At 56.0% G+C, this 18131-nt stretch overlaps 6 protein-coding genes across 6 annotated transcripts; 3 read left to right on the top strand and 3 right to left on the bottom strand.

The window, feature by feature from the left end:
* Window positions 1-472: 472 nt before the first annotated feature.
* Window positions 473-2681, bottom strand: GLRG_06191 (phosphoglycerate mutase; the record flags this gene model as incomplete). Its single annotated transcript, XM_008096876.1, has 2 exons — window positions 473-2591; window positions 2647-2681. The coding sequence occupies 2 exons, from the start codon at window positions 2679-2681 to the stop codon at window positions 473-475; spliced, it is 2154 nt and encodes a 717-aa protein (XP_008095067.1).
* Window positions 2682-5054: 2373 nt separating this feature from the next.
* Window positions 5055-5744, top strand: GLRG_06190 (methyltransferase domain-containing protein; the record flags this gene model as incomplete). Its single annotated transcript, XM_008096875.1, has 1 exon — window positions 5055-5744. One exon carries the CDS (start codon window positions 5055-5057, stop codon window positions 5742-5744), a length of 690 nt encoding a protein of 229 aa, XP_008095066.1.
* Window positions 5745-6393: 649 nt separating this feature from the next.
* On the top strand, window positions 6394-7691 carry GLRG_06189 (peptidase C13 family protein; the record flags this gene model as incomplete). Its single annotated transcript, XM_008096874.1, has 2 exons — window positions 6394-6929; window positions 6980-7691. The coding sequence occupies 2 exons, from the start codon at window positions 6394-6396 to the stop codon at window positions 7689-7691; spliced, it is 1248 nt and encodes a 415-aa protein (XP_008095065.1).
* An 862-nt stretch (window positions 7692-8553) lies between these two features.
* On the top strand, window positions 8554-11227 carry GLRG_06188 (uncharacterized protein; the record flags this gene model as incomplete). The annotated part of the gene is made up of 4 exons (XM_008096873.1): window positions 8554-9570; window positions 9628-10060; window positions 10133-10918; window positions 11040-11227. 4 exons carry the CDS (start codon window positions 8554-8556, stop codon window positions 11225-11227), a joined length of 2424 nt encoding a protein of 807 aa, XP_008095064.1.
* A 520-nt stretch (window positions 11228-11747) lies between these two features.
* GLRG_06187 (CVNH domain-containing protein) lies at window positions 11748-12476 on the bottom strand (the record flags this gene model as incomplete). The annotated part of the gene is made up of 3 exons (XM_008096872.1): window positions 11748-11878; window positions 11978-12087; window positions 12214-12476. The coding sequence occupies 3 exons, from the start codon at window positions 12474-12476 to the stop codon at window positions 11748-11750; spliced, it is 504 nt and encodes a 167-aa protein (XP_008095063.1).
* A 1801-nt stretch (window positions 12477-14277) lies between these two features.
* Window positions 14278-16073, bottom strand: GLRG_06186 (calcium/proton exchanger; the record flags this gene model as incomplete). Its single annotated transcript, XM_008096871.1, has 2 exons — window positions 14278-14306; window positions 14366-16073. 2 exons carry the CDS (start codon window positions 16071-16073, stop codon window positions 14278-14280), a joined length of 1737 nt encoding a protein of 578 aa, XP_008095062.1.
* Between the last annotated feature and the right edge of the window lie 2058 nt (window positions 16074-18131).

The following is an 18131-nucleotide window of genomic DNA, read 5'->3' as shown; positions in this document are numbered from 1 at the left end:
AAACCGTCATCATAGATAAGAGTATACATGCAAAGATTACACTAGACACTTTTTTTGTGTTTCCATTTGGCTATGCTACACATGCTTCGCAAGAATTGGGGTTCGTGGTTTGGTGAAGAAACAAGACGGCCCCGCCCCTGCAAGTGCCTGCAAGTGCTATTAAAAATAATATACATCATGTTTGTGAACCACCCGCAAATTCCTTTTCGTTTTGGTTTTTTGGTCCCCTGCTGCCAGTTACGCCATGCCAAAAAAAAAAAGATCGATTACAAAAAAGTTGAGATGTTGTTCGTTGCCACCCAAATGTACGGCTGGTCATGTTTCGTATCTGTGTACGGGTGTTGTGGCACATTCATGCTGGGTTGTGTTGTGCTGTTTTGTGTGCAATATCGTGGGCTCTTCGGACCCTTGTCATTCCATCCGTTCCGCATCGCAATGGATGCATGCACCTTCTAGGTTAAGATACGCAACCCTAGGCACGCTCATTGACGGTCCATCGCCGCTTTGAAGTCGTCATGTCGCGCATGATTTCCGTCTGTAACAGGGGACGCGGCGCTCCCCATAGGCCACCTTTGTTGAATGTGCCCAGCTGAGGGATCTCGTTCTGCTCGTCGGTCCCGTCACTCGAAGTAGGTCGAGAGATCTCCTGTAGTCTATGGGGAACCTTTGCAGGGCCCCCTATCTGCGGCTCCTTCTTTTCGGGAGTAGGAGGCTTAACAATGTCCTGGCTAGGCTTGGAGAGAGCCGCCAGCTTCTTGCGATGGTCAAAGTCTGGGAAAATATCATCATCCTCGTCCTCTTCTCCCACCTCTTTCTGCGGCGTAATGGGCGACCACAGCCCGATGGAGACCGTCGGTGAAGGTTTCGTGAAACTTGTGGCACCGCTTCCTACGGTAATTCCGCCCGTGCTCAACGGGGGGGCCCGGGGCAGGGAGTGTGTGTTGTGGGAGGTGCGGCGCATGCTGCCTAGGCTCGCGTTCGCCGAGTTGCTTCGACTGCCCGGAAAGGCAAACGAGTCAGGGTTGAAGGCGATTGGGCTAGGCGTATAAGTACTCAGAGACGGAACGCGGCCTCGTTGGTTCGGTTGGCCATTTTGTGAGTGGTTAGACGCTGTGGATGGGGCCCTGGACAAGTTGTGGGTGGCAGAGGTAGGCTGCCGTAGATGATCGACATTCGCAAACATCTTCAGATCGTAGTAGTGGTGGACAGGAACTAGGCCTTTTGTGCCAGACATTGGGTCCACGTCGACTTCCGACATGGGGGTGTCCAGCTCCGAGGGCCCGGATTCGCGGCCCGGCTTGCGGGCGGCGACCGTCAAGGAAGCCATCGCTACATCCATGAGAACCGGCTGGTGGGTGATGGCGCCGATCAAAGCGTTGCATCCGGCACCATGAGAAACAAGGATCACCACAGGCTCGACGTCGTCGTCATCCTCATCGTCAATAGCACACTCGGTGTCACCGTTCCTTGCCGTCCTTACTGTCTTGGTGACCATCTCAGCGGGGCGCTCGGCCGTAGTGTACCAGTCCACCAACTTCTGGATACCCTTCCTGAAGCGGTGATGCATGGCAGTCCACTCTTCGCCGTACTTGCCACCATCGCCCCAGTCCAGGGTCCCCCTCATCGAGTCCCACTGGTAATCAACAAAAACGCAGGCATCTCGCGCGTGCGCCACGTACCCGTCGGGGATCTTGTGGCTCGGTGAGATGGCGTAGTTGGGACTCGGGGCGACATATCCGTCGTTGGGGTTTGCGGGTTCTGGTAGCGCAAAGCGCACTCTCTGACTCGACGAGCTAGCTGAGCTGTCTGCACGGCTTCGCGGCAGAGCACCGGCCATGGAGGAAACGTTATCGAGACCGAGAATGGACGGCGAGTCCGAGTCGATCGAGCCGGACCGCTCGGGGGCTGCTCTGAAGATGGGACTGTTCCACAGCTGGCTCTGAGCTTGACCAACAGAGTTGGCATGGTGATGCGAATGCTCAACGACCTGGTCGTGGACGCTGATATGCTCCTGCCGCAGAAGATCTGCCTTTGCGCCAGCCAACATCATAGCAGAGCCAGGCGGCGGTGTAATCATCTCGAAGTATTCGGGGGATAGCCACTCGCCAAGGAATGCATCCAGCCGGAGAATGGCCTTCTTTATTTTCTTTTCGGAATGCTCGGGTTTGTTGTGGTTCGCGTCTGCAGGCAGCGGACCAACTTCGTGGGATGCAGTAGCGGGCGGACCAAACGGCGAGGCGGAAGGGTTCGCGCTGGGAGAGGACAGCGGGTATGAGAGAACGCCGGCTGGAGGCGCCTGGGCTAGGCCGGCGGCGATGGCGACGGATGTTTGAACGCATCGCAGGAACGGAGAGCTGTGGAGGACGACTTTGAACTTTCGTCGCTTCCTCTGGGAGTCGGCGGAGCCATTGCGGCGGTTGGAGAGGCTTGGTTCCGAAATGCCATCTGCTTCGGCTTGTCGGAGGATGTTGGCGATGCGGATTCCGAGGGCCTTTGCTTGTTGCCAGCCGCCGTAGGTCAGAGGAGGGTCGTAAGGAGTCGGAGATGTGAGGTGCCACTTTTTGTCGGCGGCGTCAAGACGAGCGCCGTGCCTGCAGTTTGTCAGCCTCCCACGACTCGAATGGACGGGGAAACAAAGCGGCCTACCTAACCACAAAAATGTACGCGGGCGGACGCCCCATGTTTTCGACGACGCAGGTGAGGATGCAGATGCACACTCAGAGTGCGTGTAGATGCAGACTTTGAGATGTCCGGCGGAAGACCAGCAGCGTACGTGAAAGGTTTAGTAAGGAAAGAAAACGAAGAGTAGAAGAAAAAGAAGGGGGAAAAAAGCCGGTGGGAAATGCGGCTAGACAGACCAGTAGACCCAGAGGAGACCGGATGGCTTGGACAGGCGAAATAAGCTTCAGCGGGCGGCGGACGGATGACAGTTTATGATTTGATGGTCAACGCGCACCCAAGGTGCGCTCGTTGTTCGAGTAGGTACAGCGGGTTCTTGCGGAGGGTTGGAAGGGAAAAGTTTAAGTGATGAAAAACCAAGTCGAGGTCGAAGCAAGCAGAGGTTGAAGCAAAGCCTGAGGTAACAACAGGAAAAACGACAGAAGAACAGGAATTCTGCCACGGGTTTTGCTTCGGTCTGAGGCCCCTCTCCGACCAGTCAAGGTAGGTACCTAAGGGTAGCTAACACCGACCTCGCAAGCGCTAAGAGGCTGGGGCTAGATGGAGACCGTTGGACCCAGATCCCTCAGCGGCCGGTAGGTGGAGAGCAAGATGTCGTGGGGAATTAGAGGGTATCTCGGTTGCAGATTGGCCACGACGGGCGGATAGCGAGAGGATATAAACCAATCTGTGGATTGCTACCCGTGTACCGTGGGTATGCTGGGGTTCTATACCACAGGTTAGTAGAGGGCCTGCATAGTAGAAACAGGGTCTCGTCTTGGTTTGTTCTGGTCCGGGCGTACACTACACTACAGGTCGCAGGTCGTAGAACTACATAGTAGTTGGATAGAAAGAAACCACACAGGTACCATGTGCGGTCGCAGCTGTGCTCTGCCGGTGTGGCTGGGGGTGACGATCCATGGATCATGGAGGAGCCACGAGACAGGCATGTTTTGCTTTGTCGTTGCGACGATTCAAGGACGATGGGGCCGTGCCAAACGCGACAAGTGTGGTCTGGTTTGATGTCTTGTTTGGACCAGTCCTCCGTTCCCCGTCGCCCCGTCGCCCAGAAGATAACCTTTCGGTAGTGTAGGTAGAGACCCTTCCCACGAGCAAGGAAGCAAGGAAACAAGGGTCCAGTTCTAGGTAGTGGGTGGGCACATTGTGGTGCGGTGTTTGCCGAATGTGTCAACGAAGGGGGTTGCGTTACGTTGCAGAGGCTTCGGCGACTCGATTCGGCGAGTGACAGACAAGACACTTACTTGACCATCGAGGGGTAGGCAGGTACTGTAAGTAATGTCACTGTCACTGTCACTGTTTTCTGAAGCTTCCCAGCGCTACACACTGCGGGTGCCAGAGGCAGGCAGGATGATAGCTGCTGCTACCTCAAGCGCGTCAACCGCTCAAGATGACTCCTACGGTCTAGGTGCCGTGCCGGTCATTGGGTCCTGCTACAATATACTATGTACACTATGTCCACAAGTGCTGTTGCCTGTCGTCACCGCGTTTCTCCTCTCGTGATTCATGGTCGTATGAGGAGGGGGTTGCAGCAGAATGCATTTGCAGACTGGAAAGCGACGGCTCGCTTCTCGCATCCTCGTGCATGTGATTGTCCCGCCCGTGGGAATTTAGCGCCAAACGTCATGCTGGCACGTGGGGTGCAACAGGATAGAATTGGACGAGACAATGTCCGAAAATGCCAGGTGCTGCATGTAAATCAAGCTTAAGTGATCAAACTCCAACGGCCCGTACCCGACTGCGTCTGTCTCTGTGCATTTTCACCCAGTCCATCTGCAACTCAACTGCTTTTGCCTACCTAAGTAGCGTACGTAGCTACCTATATGTATTCGAACCATTCTCTGATTGTTTACCCAATATGGAAAACTGATAATAACGTGCACAATGCTTCACTTCATAGTATAAAGGAAATTGTGTGGCTCGAATCAGACCATGTTGAGTCAAGTCATGAGGTTGCCGATCAGGATCAGCGACCGCCGCGGCGACAGAGGCGGCTGGGGGCGCTCACTCAACCAGGGGAGGGGGGACTCGAGCGCCAACTCCAAGTTCGTCCAGACTCTTGCTCGGTCCAGGACCACCTCCATCTCGGCTCCTCCACAGCCACATCCCCTGTATCTGGCAGGGATGGTCCCCAAACCCCTCCCTTCAGAACCCCGCCTTCGGCGCCCAGTGTCAGTCACACTGTCCGCATTCGAATAATCAGAGTCATCCGGCGGCGCAGTCGACGTATTTATATCGTAATCACTGGCCGCTACGGAATTGCTTTCTTTTCCTTTCTCTTTTGTATCATCAAGCTGCCAAAAGCACATGTTGCGCATGTTGGGAATACACTCAGATTTAGACACAACGTGGGATTTGAAATAAAACAAAAGCACACAATGACCGCTTCCCCAGAGCACAAGCTCGTCCCGGAGGACCTCAAGCTGCGTCTCAAGGATTCATACGACATCATTGCCCCGGCCTACAATGACTGGACCATCCAGCAGTCGGGCTTCCGCATTGAATACCTTGAGAAGCTGCTGGAGAAGCTCCTCACCTCGAAGCCTCTATCCGGCCAGACGTCGCTCGTCCTCGAGCTGGGATGTGGCTGCGGCCTCCCCGTCACCGAGAGACTGCTGACGACCCCGGATGTCTTCGTCACCGCCAACGACCTGTCAACCACCCAGATCAAGCTGGCCAAGGAGAGCCTCGCCAAGCACGGCACCGACCGCGTTACCTTCGTCGAGGGTGACATGATGGGTCTTGAATTCTCCGAGGGCTCCTTCGACGCCGTCGTCGGCATGTACAGTATCATCCACCTGCCCCGCGACGAGCAGACTGAGATGATTCGCCGCATCACAAAGTGGCTGAAGCCCGGCGGTCTGATGCTCGTCAACTTTTCCGCCGAGGAAATGCCCGAGGCTATCATGAACAAGTGGCTCCATGACAAGGGCTGGATGTACTGGAGCGGCTGGGGCACCGAGGGTACCCTGGCCCGCATCAAGGAGGCAGGGCTGGAAATCATCTTGCAAGACGAGATCAACGATCTTGTGGACGCCAAGTTCCTATGGGTCCTGGCCAAGAAATAGACATCGAACAAACAGCAACTTCCTAGACGTCAAAAATTTCAGTTCGGCAAAAGCTCTTTGAATCAGACATGGCGGGCATTGGTTTGACAGACTTGATAGCGACGGAGCGGGAACAAGCTTATGTTCAGGTACAAGGTACTTAGGTACCTAGGTCGTGTGCTTACGTCAGGTAGCAAACAGGGGTGGAGATTACCCATACATAGTAGTCAATTATTATGGTACCTGGCTCAATGCCAGTCACAATCACGGATGTGACCACGCAGTGATTCTTAAGTCATTTTGACTGAGTGCCGTACTAAATAGAGTGCCATTTTTACTAAAATATCTGTCAAAGCAAGAGTTACGCTGGATAAAAAGGTGAAGCGTATATTTTTCAGGAATGAGAACCGGCAAGATTGTATTAGTTCCGTCTGGCGAGTGGTCAATGGTCCGTGCATGGGATTCCATGGGCGTCAGGCTGACTAACGTTCATGAAGGTGGTGAAGCTCCGGGGTGCTCCCCCTTACCAAGCCGGACTTTCATCAGCATCCTTCAACCCGACGCCATCTCTTCTCGTCTCCCTTGCCACACCCTGTAAAACACTGTAATCTTCGTTTCTTTTTTTCTTCTTTTTTTTTTCGCAACTCCCGAATCGTAGCCCGACGCCATCATGAAGCTCTCACGCCTCCTGCAACTGCCTGTGATGCTCGCCGCCGCAACGCTCGCCCCGGTGGTGCTGGCCGAACACACGAGCAACTGGGCCGTCCTCGTCTGCACATCCCGGTTTTGGTTCAACTACCGCCACCTAGCCAATGTGCTCTCCATCTATCGCACCGTCAAACGACTCGGTATCCCCGACTCGCAGATCATCCTCATGCTTCCCGACGACATGGCCTGTAACCCGCGAAACGCCTTCCCCGGCACCGTCTACAGCAACTCGGATCGCGCGGTCGACCTGTACGGCGACAACATCGAGGTAGACTACCGCGGTTACGAAGTCACTGTCGAAAACTTTATCCGGCTCCTGACCGACCGCGTCGGCGACGAAATGCCTCGCAGCAAGCGCCTCCTCACCGACGACCGAAGCAACATCCTCGTGTACATGACGGGTCACGGCGGAAACGAGTTCCTGAAGTTCCAAGACGCCGAGGAGATCGGCGCTTTTGACCTTGCCGATGCGTTCGAGCAGATGTGGGAGAAGAAGAGGTAAGAAAGCAGGTGCCGCTGGACTTGTGTGACGGTCGTTAAATGTTTAGATACCACGAGATCCTCTTCATGATCGACACCTGCCAAGCGAACACGATGTACAGCAAACTCTACTCCCCCAACATTATCGCCACCGGGTCTTCGGAGCTCGACCAATCCTCCTACTCACACCACGCTGACAACGACGTCGGCGTCGCCGTCATCGACCGGTACACATACTACAACCTCGAGTTCCTCGAATCCCAAGTCCAGGATCTGAGCTCCAAGAAGACGGTAGGCGAGCTTTTTGACAGCTACACCTACGAGAAGATCCACTCCCACGCCGGCGTACGCTACGACCTGTTCCCCGGCGGCGCCGACGCCGCACGTAGCCGTCGCATCACCGACTTCTTTGGCAACGTGCAGAATGTCGAGGTGGACGGGGCCAAGAACATGGCCCTCGACGAAGAGTTGCTGGAGTTGAGCCAGAAGATTTCTGCGCTGAAGCGGCGGGCCGAGGAGGCCGACGCCGCGGCGAAGAATGCTTCGCTGGCGGACAAGGCCAAGGTTCAGACACCGAGCGCCCAGGTCCAGGCCAAGCGTGTGAAGATGGCCAAGCCTCTCACGAATGACAACTGGTGGGAGAAGAAGATTGTTGGCGCCACCGCTTTGGCCGGATGCGCCCTTCTGTGGGCCTTAGGGTCGTACCTTGAGACGCCGAAGGCGGAGGAGGAGACTAAGACGACGACCGGCCAGAATGACCATATCACTGTCAAGGCATAGCCGTCTTCTTCACTTTCGTGCCTTTTATGTGTCTTTGTTTGACTCGTTTGATCTTGCATCCAGCATGGCGTTTGGTGGGATAGGGATGGGAATACTACCGTATATTGATAGCACGAGATGCATGCGCCTTGTCTGTCGGCGGCATTGAGGTCCGTTTAGTTTGCATTGGATTGAAAGAAAGAAAGAAAAAAATACCAGTATGGAGACTCCCCAATATTGAAAAACATGGCGACAAGCTCTGCCACGATGCTGCAAAGACAAGTCGAGTGCTCGTCGCTACCTACCTATGTGTTGTTGCTATTTACCCGGGGTATTTCCAGTCTCTGGGTCTCTCACCTTTCGCTCACCGAGCTCTTCACCGAACATTCATTCCACTCCCAAAAATCCTGTTCGTGTCAAGCCAGTCCACCTGACCGCGGCACGTCACCTCCAGCGTACCCTTCATGGAGGTCGGTAGGCACCTCAGAGTCTGTGGAAATGGATAAATCAAAGGTCAGTGTCGCAACTCTCCCAGTGCGTCTTGTTCGCGGTAGTCCTTCCCTGTTGGTCATTTGTCCACACCTGTCATGTTCACATACATTGGTCTCCTCCAACTGCGCGTAACCTCTTGTAAGTGTTAGATGAGCAAGTTGCAAATCTCATTTCACAACATCTGAAGCGAACAGCTCATCTCACACTCCTCGACACATCCCCACATTGACATCCTTCATTCCTTCATCTGTCTTTCCGCCCGAGATCCATCTCACCAGCCGGGCATGCCGTGAATGAGACGCCGCCCACATTGAAGCTGCAGCTGAGAAATCGCCACGGAAGATACCTCCTCTTTGTCTCATGTCATCCAATGCTCAAGGGCCCGGACATCATGGACGACATTGAAACCCTCTCAAAAGCCGTCGGCGTAAACCTCTCGTTGTATAATGAACCGCTGACACGCATCCCGGGCGTCCAGATCCCACCCCTCAAGACGCTCACCCTCAAATCCCGGCCCTTGGCGAGCCACGCCCTCGCATTCTCCTGCGACGCCGAGCTCGCCGTCGCCGCGGACGACTCGGTCCACGTCTTCCTCCCCGAGTTCCCGACGCCCGAGGAGCCGTCATCAATAACCACCAACACCTCTGCCTCCAGGGACCACGATGCCCAGGACGCGGCGGATAAGGACCCCGCGGAGGTAGCAGCAGCCGCCGCCGCCGCCGCCGCACAGGAAGGCGGCAAGACATCCCGCCAGCAGTTCTACACCTACATCCTCCGCATCCCAACCTCCCGGAAGCCCGACCCGCGCATGAACGCCGCGCTCTTCGCCGCGCAGGGCCTCGACACACCCACGTACGACGACGACTACGCCCCATCAGCGGGCGGCGGCACCGCCGTCGAGGATACGTCCTCGGCCTTCGAGGGCGTCGGCTCCGGCACCGTCACGGGCTACGGCGCCTCCCTGAACCAGGTCGTCGCGATCGAGTGGTCGCCCGCGGGCCTGGGCCGAAACCTACGCGCCGCGCTGGCGGTGATGCTGACGAGCGGCGCGCTGCTCGTCTTCGGCGAGAGCGGCGGCGGCGGCGTCGTGGACCTCGGGGCGCGGATGCGGAACTTCAGGGACTGGCGGATCCTCTGGGGTGTCGGGGCGAACCTGCCGCTCCCCGACGCCGGGAGCGAAGACGGCGCCTACCTGCCAAAGGACAAGGTGCGGTCGTTTTCTTGGGCCAGGTACCTGGGCCCTGGGCAGGCCCTGATGGCGTACGCGACGGACGAGGAGGAAGTCGTCGTGTTGAGTGTGCAGTATTACCTCCCGGACCATCTCGGCGAGTCGAATGCTGCGTCGCACGTCTGGGAGGTCGAAGAGATGGCGAGGTTCGACGCGAGAGGGCCGCACCCGAGTACAAGTGTGAGTGTTACCGGCCAACTTCTCTCAAAACTCTCGTGAGAAGCTGACGGCACGTAGATCATGGACCCCGATTACATCCCCCACACCTCGGCATTCTCCCTGAAATGGAGCCCGTGGCTTCACTCCGACGGCGCGAGGACGGCAGTCCTTGCGTACTGCGCCAGAAACTACGTCGGCTTCCGGCGGATCACGATCCCCAGCGACTGGGAGCGGGGCGCGGGCGTGGAGGTCGCCATTGAGGAAGCGGACCTGACCGGCATCTGCACGAGCCTCCTGTCCGACGCCTTTGTCGAGTGGGAGGATGCCGTCTTGGACCACGACGTGGCCAAAGTCTGCCGGGGCGTTGTCGCGACTCCATTCAAGGCCCTGCCCTTCCAGGTCGCTCTCAACGGGCCGGAGGGTACGGCGAAGGACCCCCATGCCACGAGCGTCTGCAACACGACATCTCCAGACGATGCAACCTCGCTCGATGCCACGAACCCCATCACGAGTAAGCCTCAAGCCAAACCCTTCCAGCAATCTACTCGCGCTGACAAGCCCCTCCCTCTCCCCCCCTTTTCAGGCCTCATTATCCACCCCCCCGACTTGTCAAAACAGAGCAAGGCGCCCGCCTATTCCCTCGTCCGCCTCTCCGCCACGGCGACGAACGACAACTGGTTCCAGCGGAGCGCCGGCGACCCCTCCTCTTCCGCCGCCGCCGCCGCCGCCGCCGCCGCCATCGTCGATGCCCTGCCCCAGTGGGCCGCGACGATCTCCTCGACCGTCAAGCTCTCCGTCCCCGTCGCCATGCTCGGCCGCGGCGCGGGCGCGGCGTTGGCCGGGGACGCTGAGTCCGTCGCCTCGGGCGAGGACGACGACTCGGACGACGACGACGACTTCGACCTCCCAGAAGACGCGGGCGAACAGATCCACCCGCACCGGGTGCGCATCTGGGGCATGGCCATGTCGCCCGCGGGAGGCATGAGCGCCGTACTCGTCTCGCAGCACAGCACGCAGAAACCGGAGAAGACCGTCAAGACCAAGGTCCTGTTCGGCGGGCGGTCCGGTCCCGTGGCCTCGCCGCTGACGGGCGATGAGATGGACGTCGACACGGACGAGAGCGCCGGCGGGGCCAGGGATTGGGGTTTCTGGGCGAGACAGAGCACCGAGGCCAAGATGTGGGACTGGATGTACGCCGGCGGCCCCGCCGTTCCCGGAACGCTGGGGTTCGGTGAGGGGGCGAAGGCCGGGGACTCCTCGATGCGCAAGAGGTTTGAGGGGGTCAAGAAGAAGCAGCGGTGCGTCTTTTGCAAGACTCCCCTGGAAGACGAGGGCAAGGAGTCGATTTGCGAAAAGGGCCACATCTTTGGTGAGTCTTTTCTTTTTTTTTTCCCTCTTCTTCTTATTAACCCCCCCTCCCCCCTTTTGCGATGTCTCTCTTGGTTTGCTCGTCTACGGAGAACTGGAGCCCGCTGACTCTTCTTGGACAGCCACCTGCGCATCCACCGGTCTCGCCATCCTCGCACCGGGCATCTCCAGGGCCTGTGCCGTCTGCGGCCTCCGTTGCCTCGTGGCCAAGGAGGTGGCCAAGATCGCGCAGGAGCACCTGGGCCCTGATGCCAAGGTGGAGGCTTCGGAGGAGATGTGTGGCGGGTGCGGGGGCAAATTTGTGGTATAAGTGATCAACCATACATCAATGTGCCAGACGATGCCTCCGTAAGGGTACCTGGGGGCGCTGGGAGAAGCGTGTACATGTATGGATAGCAGCATCATCATTATTACAAAAAACACACATCCCTCAGTTTGCCCTTGGCTAGAGATTTCCAGATTACATGTAAGTTTCCGACTGAGAAACTGCAAAGGGTGGTGTGAGCTGTGGCAGGGTCTTCCGAGCCCATCACAGCCGATGGATCATCTCCCGAGACCTGGCGGGAGTCTTTTCCTCGTTGCACGCGGACACATCACAGTTGCACTATGCGCTGCCTTTTTTTTTTCAGGGAAGTTTGATTCAAGAGTGCAAGACGACATGCGTGACGGGATAGCTCAACCGCGTTTTATACGCGCCCTGCTTCCTGGTTGCGTTCCCTATTTTCTCAACTCGGTTCCGTGATAGCTCCAGGCTCCCCTCTGGAGGCCCGCTCATCCCTCACATAACGCACTCCAGGGGTGGAGAAGGGGTCCGGCGCAAATCCCGGAGCTTAGTATTTGCCGATACCGGGAGATTTGAGAAGTCCTGCATTGTAGTTGTAGCCAACGATACCCTTCAAGGCGGTGCCAGTGCCGGTCTGGTAGCAACCAATGGCGCCATCGTAGACCCAGATGCCCTCGGCTGGGAGTGGAAACAAACGATCGTGTCAGCAACGACTTCTTGCAAACTAGCGCAAGTGTATACGATGTGCAAGAGAGGAACGGAGAGGGGCCCGCTTACAGAGGTTGACTACTCTCGTTTGGATCTTGTCTTTCTTGTTCATGCACCCGCACTCCATAGTGAGGGGGTTCGTGTTTGTGAGCTTGCAGCCGAAACATCTGAAACCGCCGCTGTTTTTTATATAGTTATGAATGTCAATGATCTGCCACCGAGAGAGAGAGAGAGAGAGAGAGAGAGGAAGGAAAATCCAACGGCGGACAGCCATTGTTAGGCAGTGTTTGGGGGGGAGACTCAACCCAGGGGACCAGATCAGGTTGCCGTCCGTGTTGGCGAGGCACTCTTCCAGATAGAGTTGGGTTACCATCTTATTTCCGGCATTGTCCTTGCAATCGGCGGTGAGCTTCCACTCTCTAATGCTTCGTAAAGCGTCTGGATCAAGGAAATGGAGCTGGAAGTTCTTGCACGACTTCTGAACGCAGTCGGACTCGAGGGGGCAGTCGCGGGCCGAGACCGCTACGGCGACGGCCGAGAGCACTGCGGTGATGCTGAGGAACCTCATGGTTGCTGTTCTGCTGCTGCTTGGTCTATGCGAACTGGCTGTAGATGGCTGGGAGCGGAGGCTCAAAGGGTGTCTGGAAAGATGGGAGGAGCGAGCTGGTGATGAAGAAGGGTGGTGAAGAAACGTCGAGTATCCGGCGGACGGGCTGTGGTTTATATATCGCGAAGACTGTTTGTCGTTCAAGACGTCCCCTCGAGGCATCCTTCACATGGCAAGGCAGCCGGGGCTGCGATATCTCTCGTTCACTGGAGGCGGGCGTCAAACCGGACGTGACAGCCGGTCATGGCAAGAGAAAACCCCCCAAAACCACCCCCAGCACCGGGCGAGTGTCCTGAGGGTCTGGATGATTTCTCTCCAGGCCGGATACATGAACATGGCGTGTTTCTGCAGTGTAATCGAAGCGAAGTATCACAAGATAGTCGCGGATTCCTCTTTCAAGCTGTGCCGGTGGTTGAGGCTAGACCGCTGAAGAAACTGGTATCCTTGGTACCTCTGCCTCGACTGGTAGTCTCGATGCGCGTCGGGCCAAGAGCCAAGAGAAAGCACAAACCGGACGCCGCGCAGTGCGACCTCGACGTTGGTTTGCCGGTCGGAAAAGTGAAATCTCAACGATATGTTTCATCGCCGCCACCTTTGTTGTTTTCTGTAGAGGCGAGTGCATGTTTGTCTGCACAGCTTGATATGCGCTGCTCCAAGCCTCTACCTCAAAAGCTCGAAAGGAGCACGAGTCATAGAACCCCGAGCATACAGGGATGGTGGCCGTTTCGATTAAGCATATCTGGGGTGGGTTGCAAAGTTTGCGGTTTGCAGATAGCAGGGCCTCCCCTTACTTCGTCGTCGCGGGGAACCCGGCATGCTGAGATTCATGGCCTTCTCCCGGCCTGTGACTTGAAGCCGGTGAATGCGATGAATATGGCAAACACCCCTTCCTCTACGAGGCGCCACAATCCACCGAGGGTTCAATCGAGAATGACCTGTTCTCCGGATTCCGAGCTGACTCTTCGACTCCAACCACTTCTTCGACATGTTTATACGAGCCCCCATTCTTTGACGCCCTCTTGCAGTACGGGTTGATTGCTGTGTTACCTCTCACCGCTGTTCTCTTCAGCGTGACTTTTCCTACGACGAATTCCACTGATTGAGACTCTCTTGCTCCACAAATGATTGCTAGTGGACTGACTGGTTCAATAGCGTAGGACGCGCATATATTGCGTCGCCGTGGATACTCTGCTTGAGACACTTGTGGCCCAAGATCGACCGGTGTTCGTCCGCAGTTCATGTCACATGGGCAGTATAGAGAGAGCACGGATTCGTACGTGTGGATATACGAGGAAAGGATCTGTGATTTGGGTTTGCCCAGGGCTGAAGTTTGCTTCCCTTCTTTGTGCTATTTGTAGCGGGGCGTCCCATCACGTGTGGAAAGTTAGGGAAATGTCAGTTTAGCAGAAGCTTCATTTTGAGTATCGAATCTTTTTGGTATTCATTCAATCAGACATAGCAACTCAGCAGCATGCCTGAGCAGGTGGACCAGCTATTCATTCTCTGGCCCGCATCGTCTTTCCTCATAAACCCTGTTCGATATCTCACAGAGCCGGGGGGGGGGGGGAATAGCCGGTTCCAGTATACAGTGCCCCAACTCTGGAGTATCATGTACGTTTGTTATATATACAGCGAAGGAAAAGGTCCCTTCAGAATACAAAACATTATGGGAATAGAAAGTATCGCACAAACGCTAGATCGAATGGGTTTCTCAACCCGCAAATGAAACACTAAATCAAAGCCATGGCATGAAGCGACTGTCTTAGCCGGCAACACCGCTAGCAGGGTACCCTGTTCGGCAGTGTCAGCAAATGGTAGGGTGAGAGATGTCAAAGTAGAAAACAACTTACACCAAGAGCACGTAGCAATAATGGCATACAGACAAATGAGCTGCAACCCCTCGAGCCAATGACTCTTGCCATCGCTAATCAGGTAGTTGACCAACAGGACGGCGACAAACAGCACCGCAACCTGGAACTGGTCGAAACTGAGCGTCATGTCGTCGTTGCCCATGCCCCATCCAATAATCACCAACATTGGGATCAGGAACAGGGCAACCTGCATACTGGAGCCGACGGCTACACCAATAGCAAGATCCATCTTGTCCTTGATGGCCACCGTAACAGCCGTGGCGTGCTCGGCGGCATTACCGACGATGGGCAAAAGAATGAGACCGACGAATTCCTCGCTGATGCCACCCTGCTTGGTAACGTAGTCGATGGAGCTGACCATGGCCTCGGCGCAAAATGCGATCAAGACAGTAGCAAGGGTGAGGGTGCCGACAGCCACGAAGAAGTGCAACTGCGGACCCTCGTCCTCGTCATCCTCCTCATCCTGACGCTGCATCATGATCCGGCTGAGCTCCTGACGGTCATCATCGCCATCATTGCGGACACCGGTGTGTGCCATGCGTGCACCAGTGCCAGCCAATCCACGGGCAAGCGCACCCTCCTTTAGGCCACCGCGACTCCAGGGTTTGGCGGCGACCTTTTGAGACTCCTCGTTGAAGACGGCGTTGTGCGTTTTGAGCTGGAAGAAGAGATAGGAAGCGTAGATAATGAGGAGAATGACGGCGGTGCCTCGCGAAAGAGCGGCAACGTGGGTGGGATTGTTGGTGTGGTCATTCTTGTCGAAGACGGTAGGAACAATGACGGAGGCCACAGCAATGAAAAGAAGGGAGGCAGCGGTCTGGGCGACAGTCGTGTTGAAGTATTGCTCGGGTCGGTTGAGGCCACCAAAGAAGAAGCAGAAGCCCATGACGAGCAACAGGTTGGAGAGAATGGAGCCAATGAGCGAGGTCTGCACAATCAAGACCTTGCCCTCGACCAAGGCGAGAATGGCGACGATGAGCTCAACGGCGTTGCCAAATGTTGCGTTGAGGAGACCTCCCAAAGTCTCCCCTGTCCTCAGTGCGATCTCTTCGGTAGCGAAACCCAGCATGGCTGCCAGGGGGATGATGGCGATGAAGTTGACGACGAAGACGGCGATCTTATTGACGGAACCGACGTAGCTGATGGCGATACCGACTGGGGCGGCTAGTATCAAAATATTGATGTAGGAGCTGAGCAGCGTGCGTTGCAGTTGATTGGCAACCGTAAAGGGCTCTTTGGGTTCGACGTGTCTAATCAAGCCCGACTTTTGCTTTTTGGGCTTTTCCATCTCCTCCTCTGGCGAGGCCCCTTCATCCTGTGCAGCTTCAGATTTGCGGTTCCTCAAGACGCCGCCATCTTCGGGCTTGTTCTCGTACGCGGTATCGCCGCTTCCACTGCCCGAGCGCGACCTCGTGTCTTTCCTCAGGCTGTTACGTGGGATATCGGAGTCCCTGGCAGCCGGTTCGCTCTGAACGTGATGTAACGCTTCGTCGGTTTCTATGTCTTCGGCAAGGGCTTCGCGCTGGGCCTCGAGGTTCGCACCGTCCCAAGTGGACCGCTTGCTGGGGTGGTTATCCCACGATACGTGACGAAAGGGGTTCCATGTCTGCTCCTGGCTCCGGCGGCTGAGGCCATGCGCTTTGCGCTTGATATCGAAATGGTTGACTGAACCGACGAGAGACGGCATGGTCAGCAAGTGTTGGCAGCGGGTTGACGCTGTGAGATGATTGGGGGAAAAGCGCTAGTTGGCGAATGAAAGGTGTAGTATTATGAGTGGGAATGGCTCGTTCAGTGAGATGGGACAATGACGTGAAACTAGCTCTGTGGAGCACTGGTGGGAATAATATGGGAAGGGGGTGGAGGGGACTAGGGGGCGGACGAAGGTTGGCCGCGACCACACTTGAGTCGACAGATTGGCAGATGATTGAGGGAGGTGGGTGAGACTATGGAGTAGCCTAGCAAACAGTATCCCTCATCTTGTGGAGGAAGGGGAAAACACAAAAAAAGGGAGAAGGGGTTTGAGAAAAACAAATAGTGGAAAATAGGAATATCAGAGTGGTGATATGGGAAACAGGTAGGAGTGTTTCGATGGTTTTTCTTCTCTCGTGTGGCGCCGGGAGGACAATGCAACGGTGACGGGGACAAGGGGTGGAGGATGGTGGGTAATAAAAAAAAAGCTGGAGAGTTGTTGACCACTCTACTCACAGGTGTTCATGCCGGTTAGCCAACGGCAATGACGATACGATGGGCTAGGCTGGCTGGTCGGCGTGCTTGTGCTCAGTGACCAAGATTGAATCGCTTCAGATCAACGCCAAGGTGTTGAGACGAAACGCGAACCGAGCTGTGGTGCCGGGGTGTTGGTATCGTCCTTGACTCCGGTATCCTTTGTATCGAGGATTGACGTGCGTATGGATAACGTGAAGAGAGTGGGTGCCGGGGTAGTGGGTTGGTATATAGTGATTGCCGCTGTCTCTTATGAGGGAGACGATGTAGGGCAGAGGAAGAGAGAGAAGAGGCCTCCTTGGCGATATTGCAGCGCTCGACTTGGCGCCGGAAATGAGACGGGGCGGCCGAGACGCAGCTCCGGTTGGGGGGTGGTGCTGCTGCGGTGCAAGCGTTTGCCAAGGCGAGAGACGGGGTTGGCACACAAGCCCGGGGGCGGTTACCACAGCTAGGGAGGCAGAGAAAAAAGGCACACGTCAACAAAGACGACGACTATTGCCCCGGCGGAATCGGGCTGTGTCGGTCTAGACGGCGAGGGTTTGGGCTGGATTCGCAACGGCGGCTGTATCGTCGAAGTAACGTGTGTGCAGTTTCGGGGAGGCAGTGTTGGGCCGGACAAAAATAAGTGGGAACAGAAGGACACGGGTATGAGTCGTGAGTCGTGTCTTGTTGACTACAGACAAGCTTTGTTGCTGGCTTCTCAGTCAAGCTGCTAGACTTGAGTCGGCTAGGCGATGGAAAGAAGAAGTCAAGGCCGGCAGAGAGTGCCGATAGATGGGATGACGGGATGGAGGAAAGGGAGAAGAGAAGAGGGACGGACGGTTTGAAGAGAAGAATGAAAGAGGGAATGGGGGGGGTCATAGCCCACTGTCAATGAATTAGTTATGAATGGGTCGTCGTTAGTGTAATCAAACTGCCTACTACGTAGGTACAACTACTACGTGGACGATCTCTCTCCCTCTCCCCCTCGGAGGGGGTGACGATGAATGGGTACACATTACGCGACATGCATTCGTCGGGCCTCAGGCGGGATGGGATGGTTTCAAGGAGCAGAAGGAGGACGAGGACAGGCAGACCTACGTCAGCTGCATCGGCTGCTGGCTCTGCGCTGCCAGCGATGAAGCAAGTTCGGGACAGGTTCTGCAAAGTAGGTAGGTAATACGTACGGGGGGCACCTTCGGATATGCACGCACCGCGCTAATTTGCCTTACCCTTCGTCCTTTCCTCGGATGAATGAATGGATGCGGTGTGTGGCCGCAACGCTCTTTCCGCCACAAAAGCACAACCCCAAAGCGGGGCTGTCCGTACTTTCCATTGGCAATTGCGTCCAGGGCCTTCCTTCCCCCCTTTCCCATCCCTGACCCTCCCTTTGTTCTCTATCCGTTATACCTATGAGAGGATGGAGAAGGAGAGAAAGGAAGGCCCCTGCGCAATGGGGAAAGCAAAGAAATCATACACTATATGTAAGTATAGAACTAGGTATCCGCAAAGTCAATATAAACCCATCACGGATACATATATA

The sequence above is a fragment of the Colletotrichum graminicola genome, assembly GCF_000149035.1.
Source record: "Colletotrichum graminicola M1.001 genomic scaffold supercont1.22, whole genome shotgun sequence".
Classification (NCBI taxonomy): domain Eukaryota; kingdom Fungi; phylum Ascomycota; class Sordariomycetes; order Glomerellales; family Glomerellaceae; genus Colletotrichum; species Colletotrichum graminicola.
This window is presented reverse-complemented; position numbering and strand designations above follow the sequence as displayed.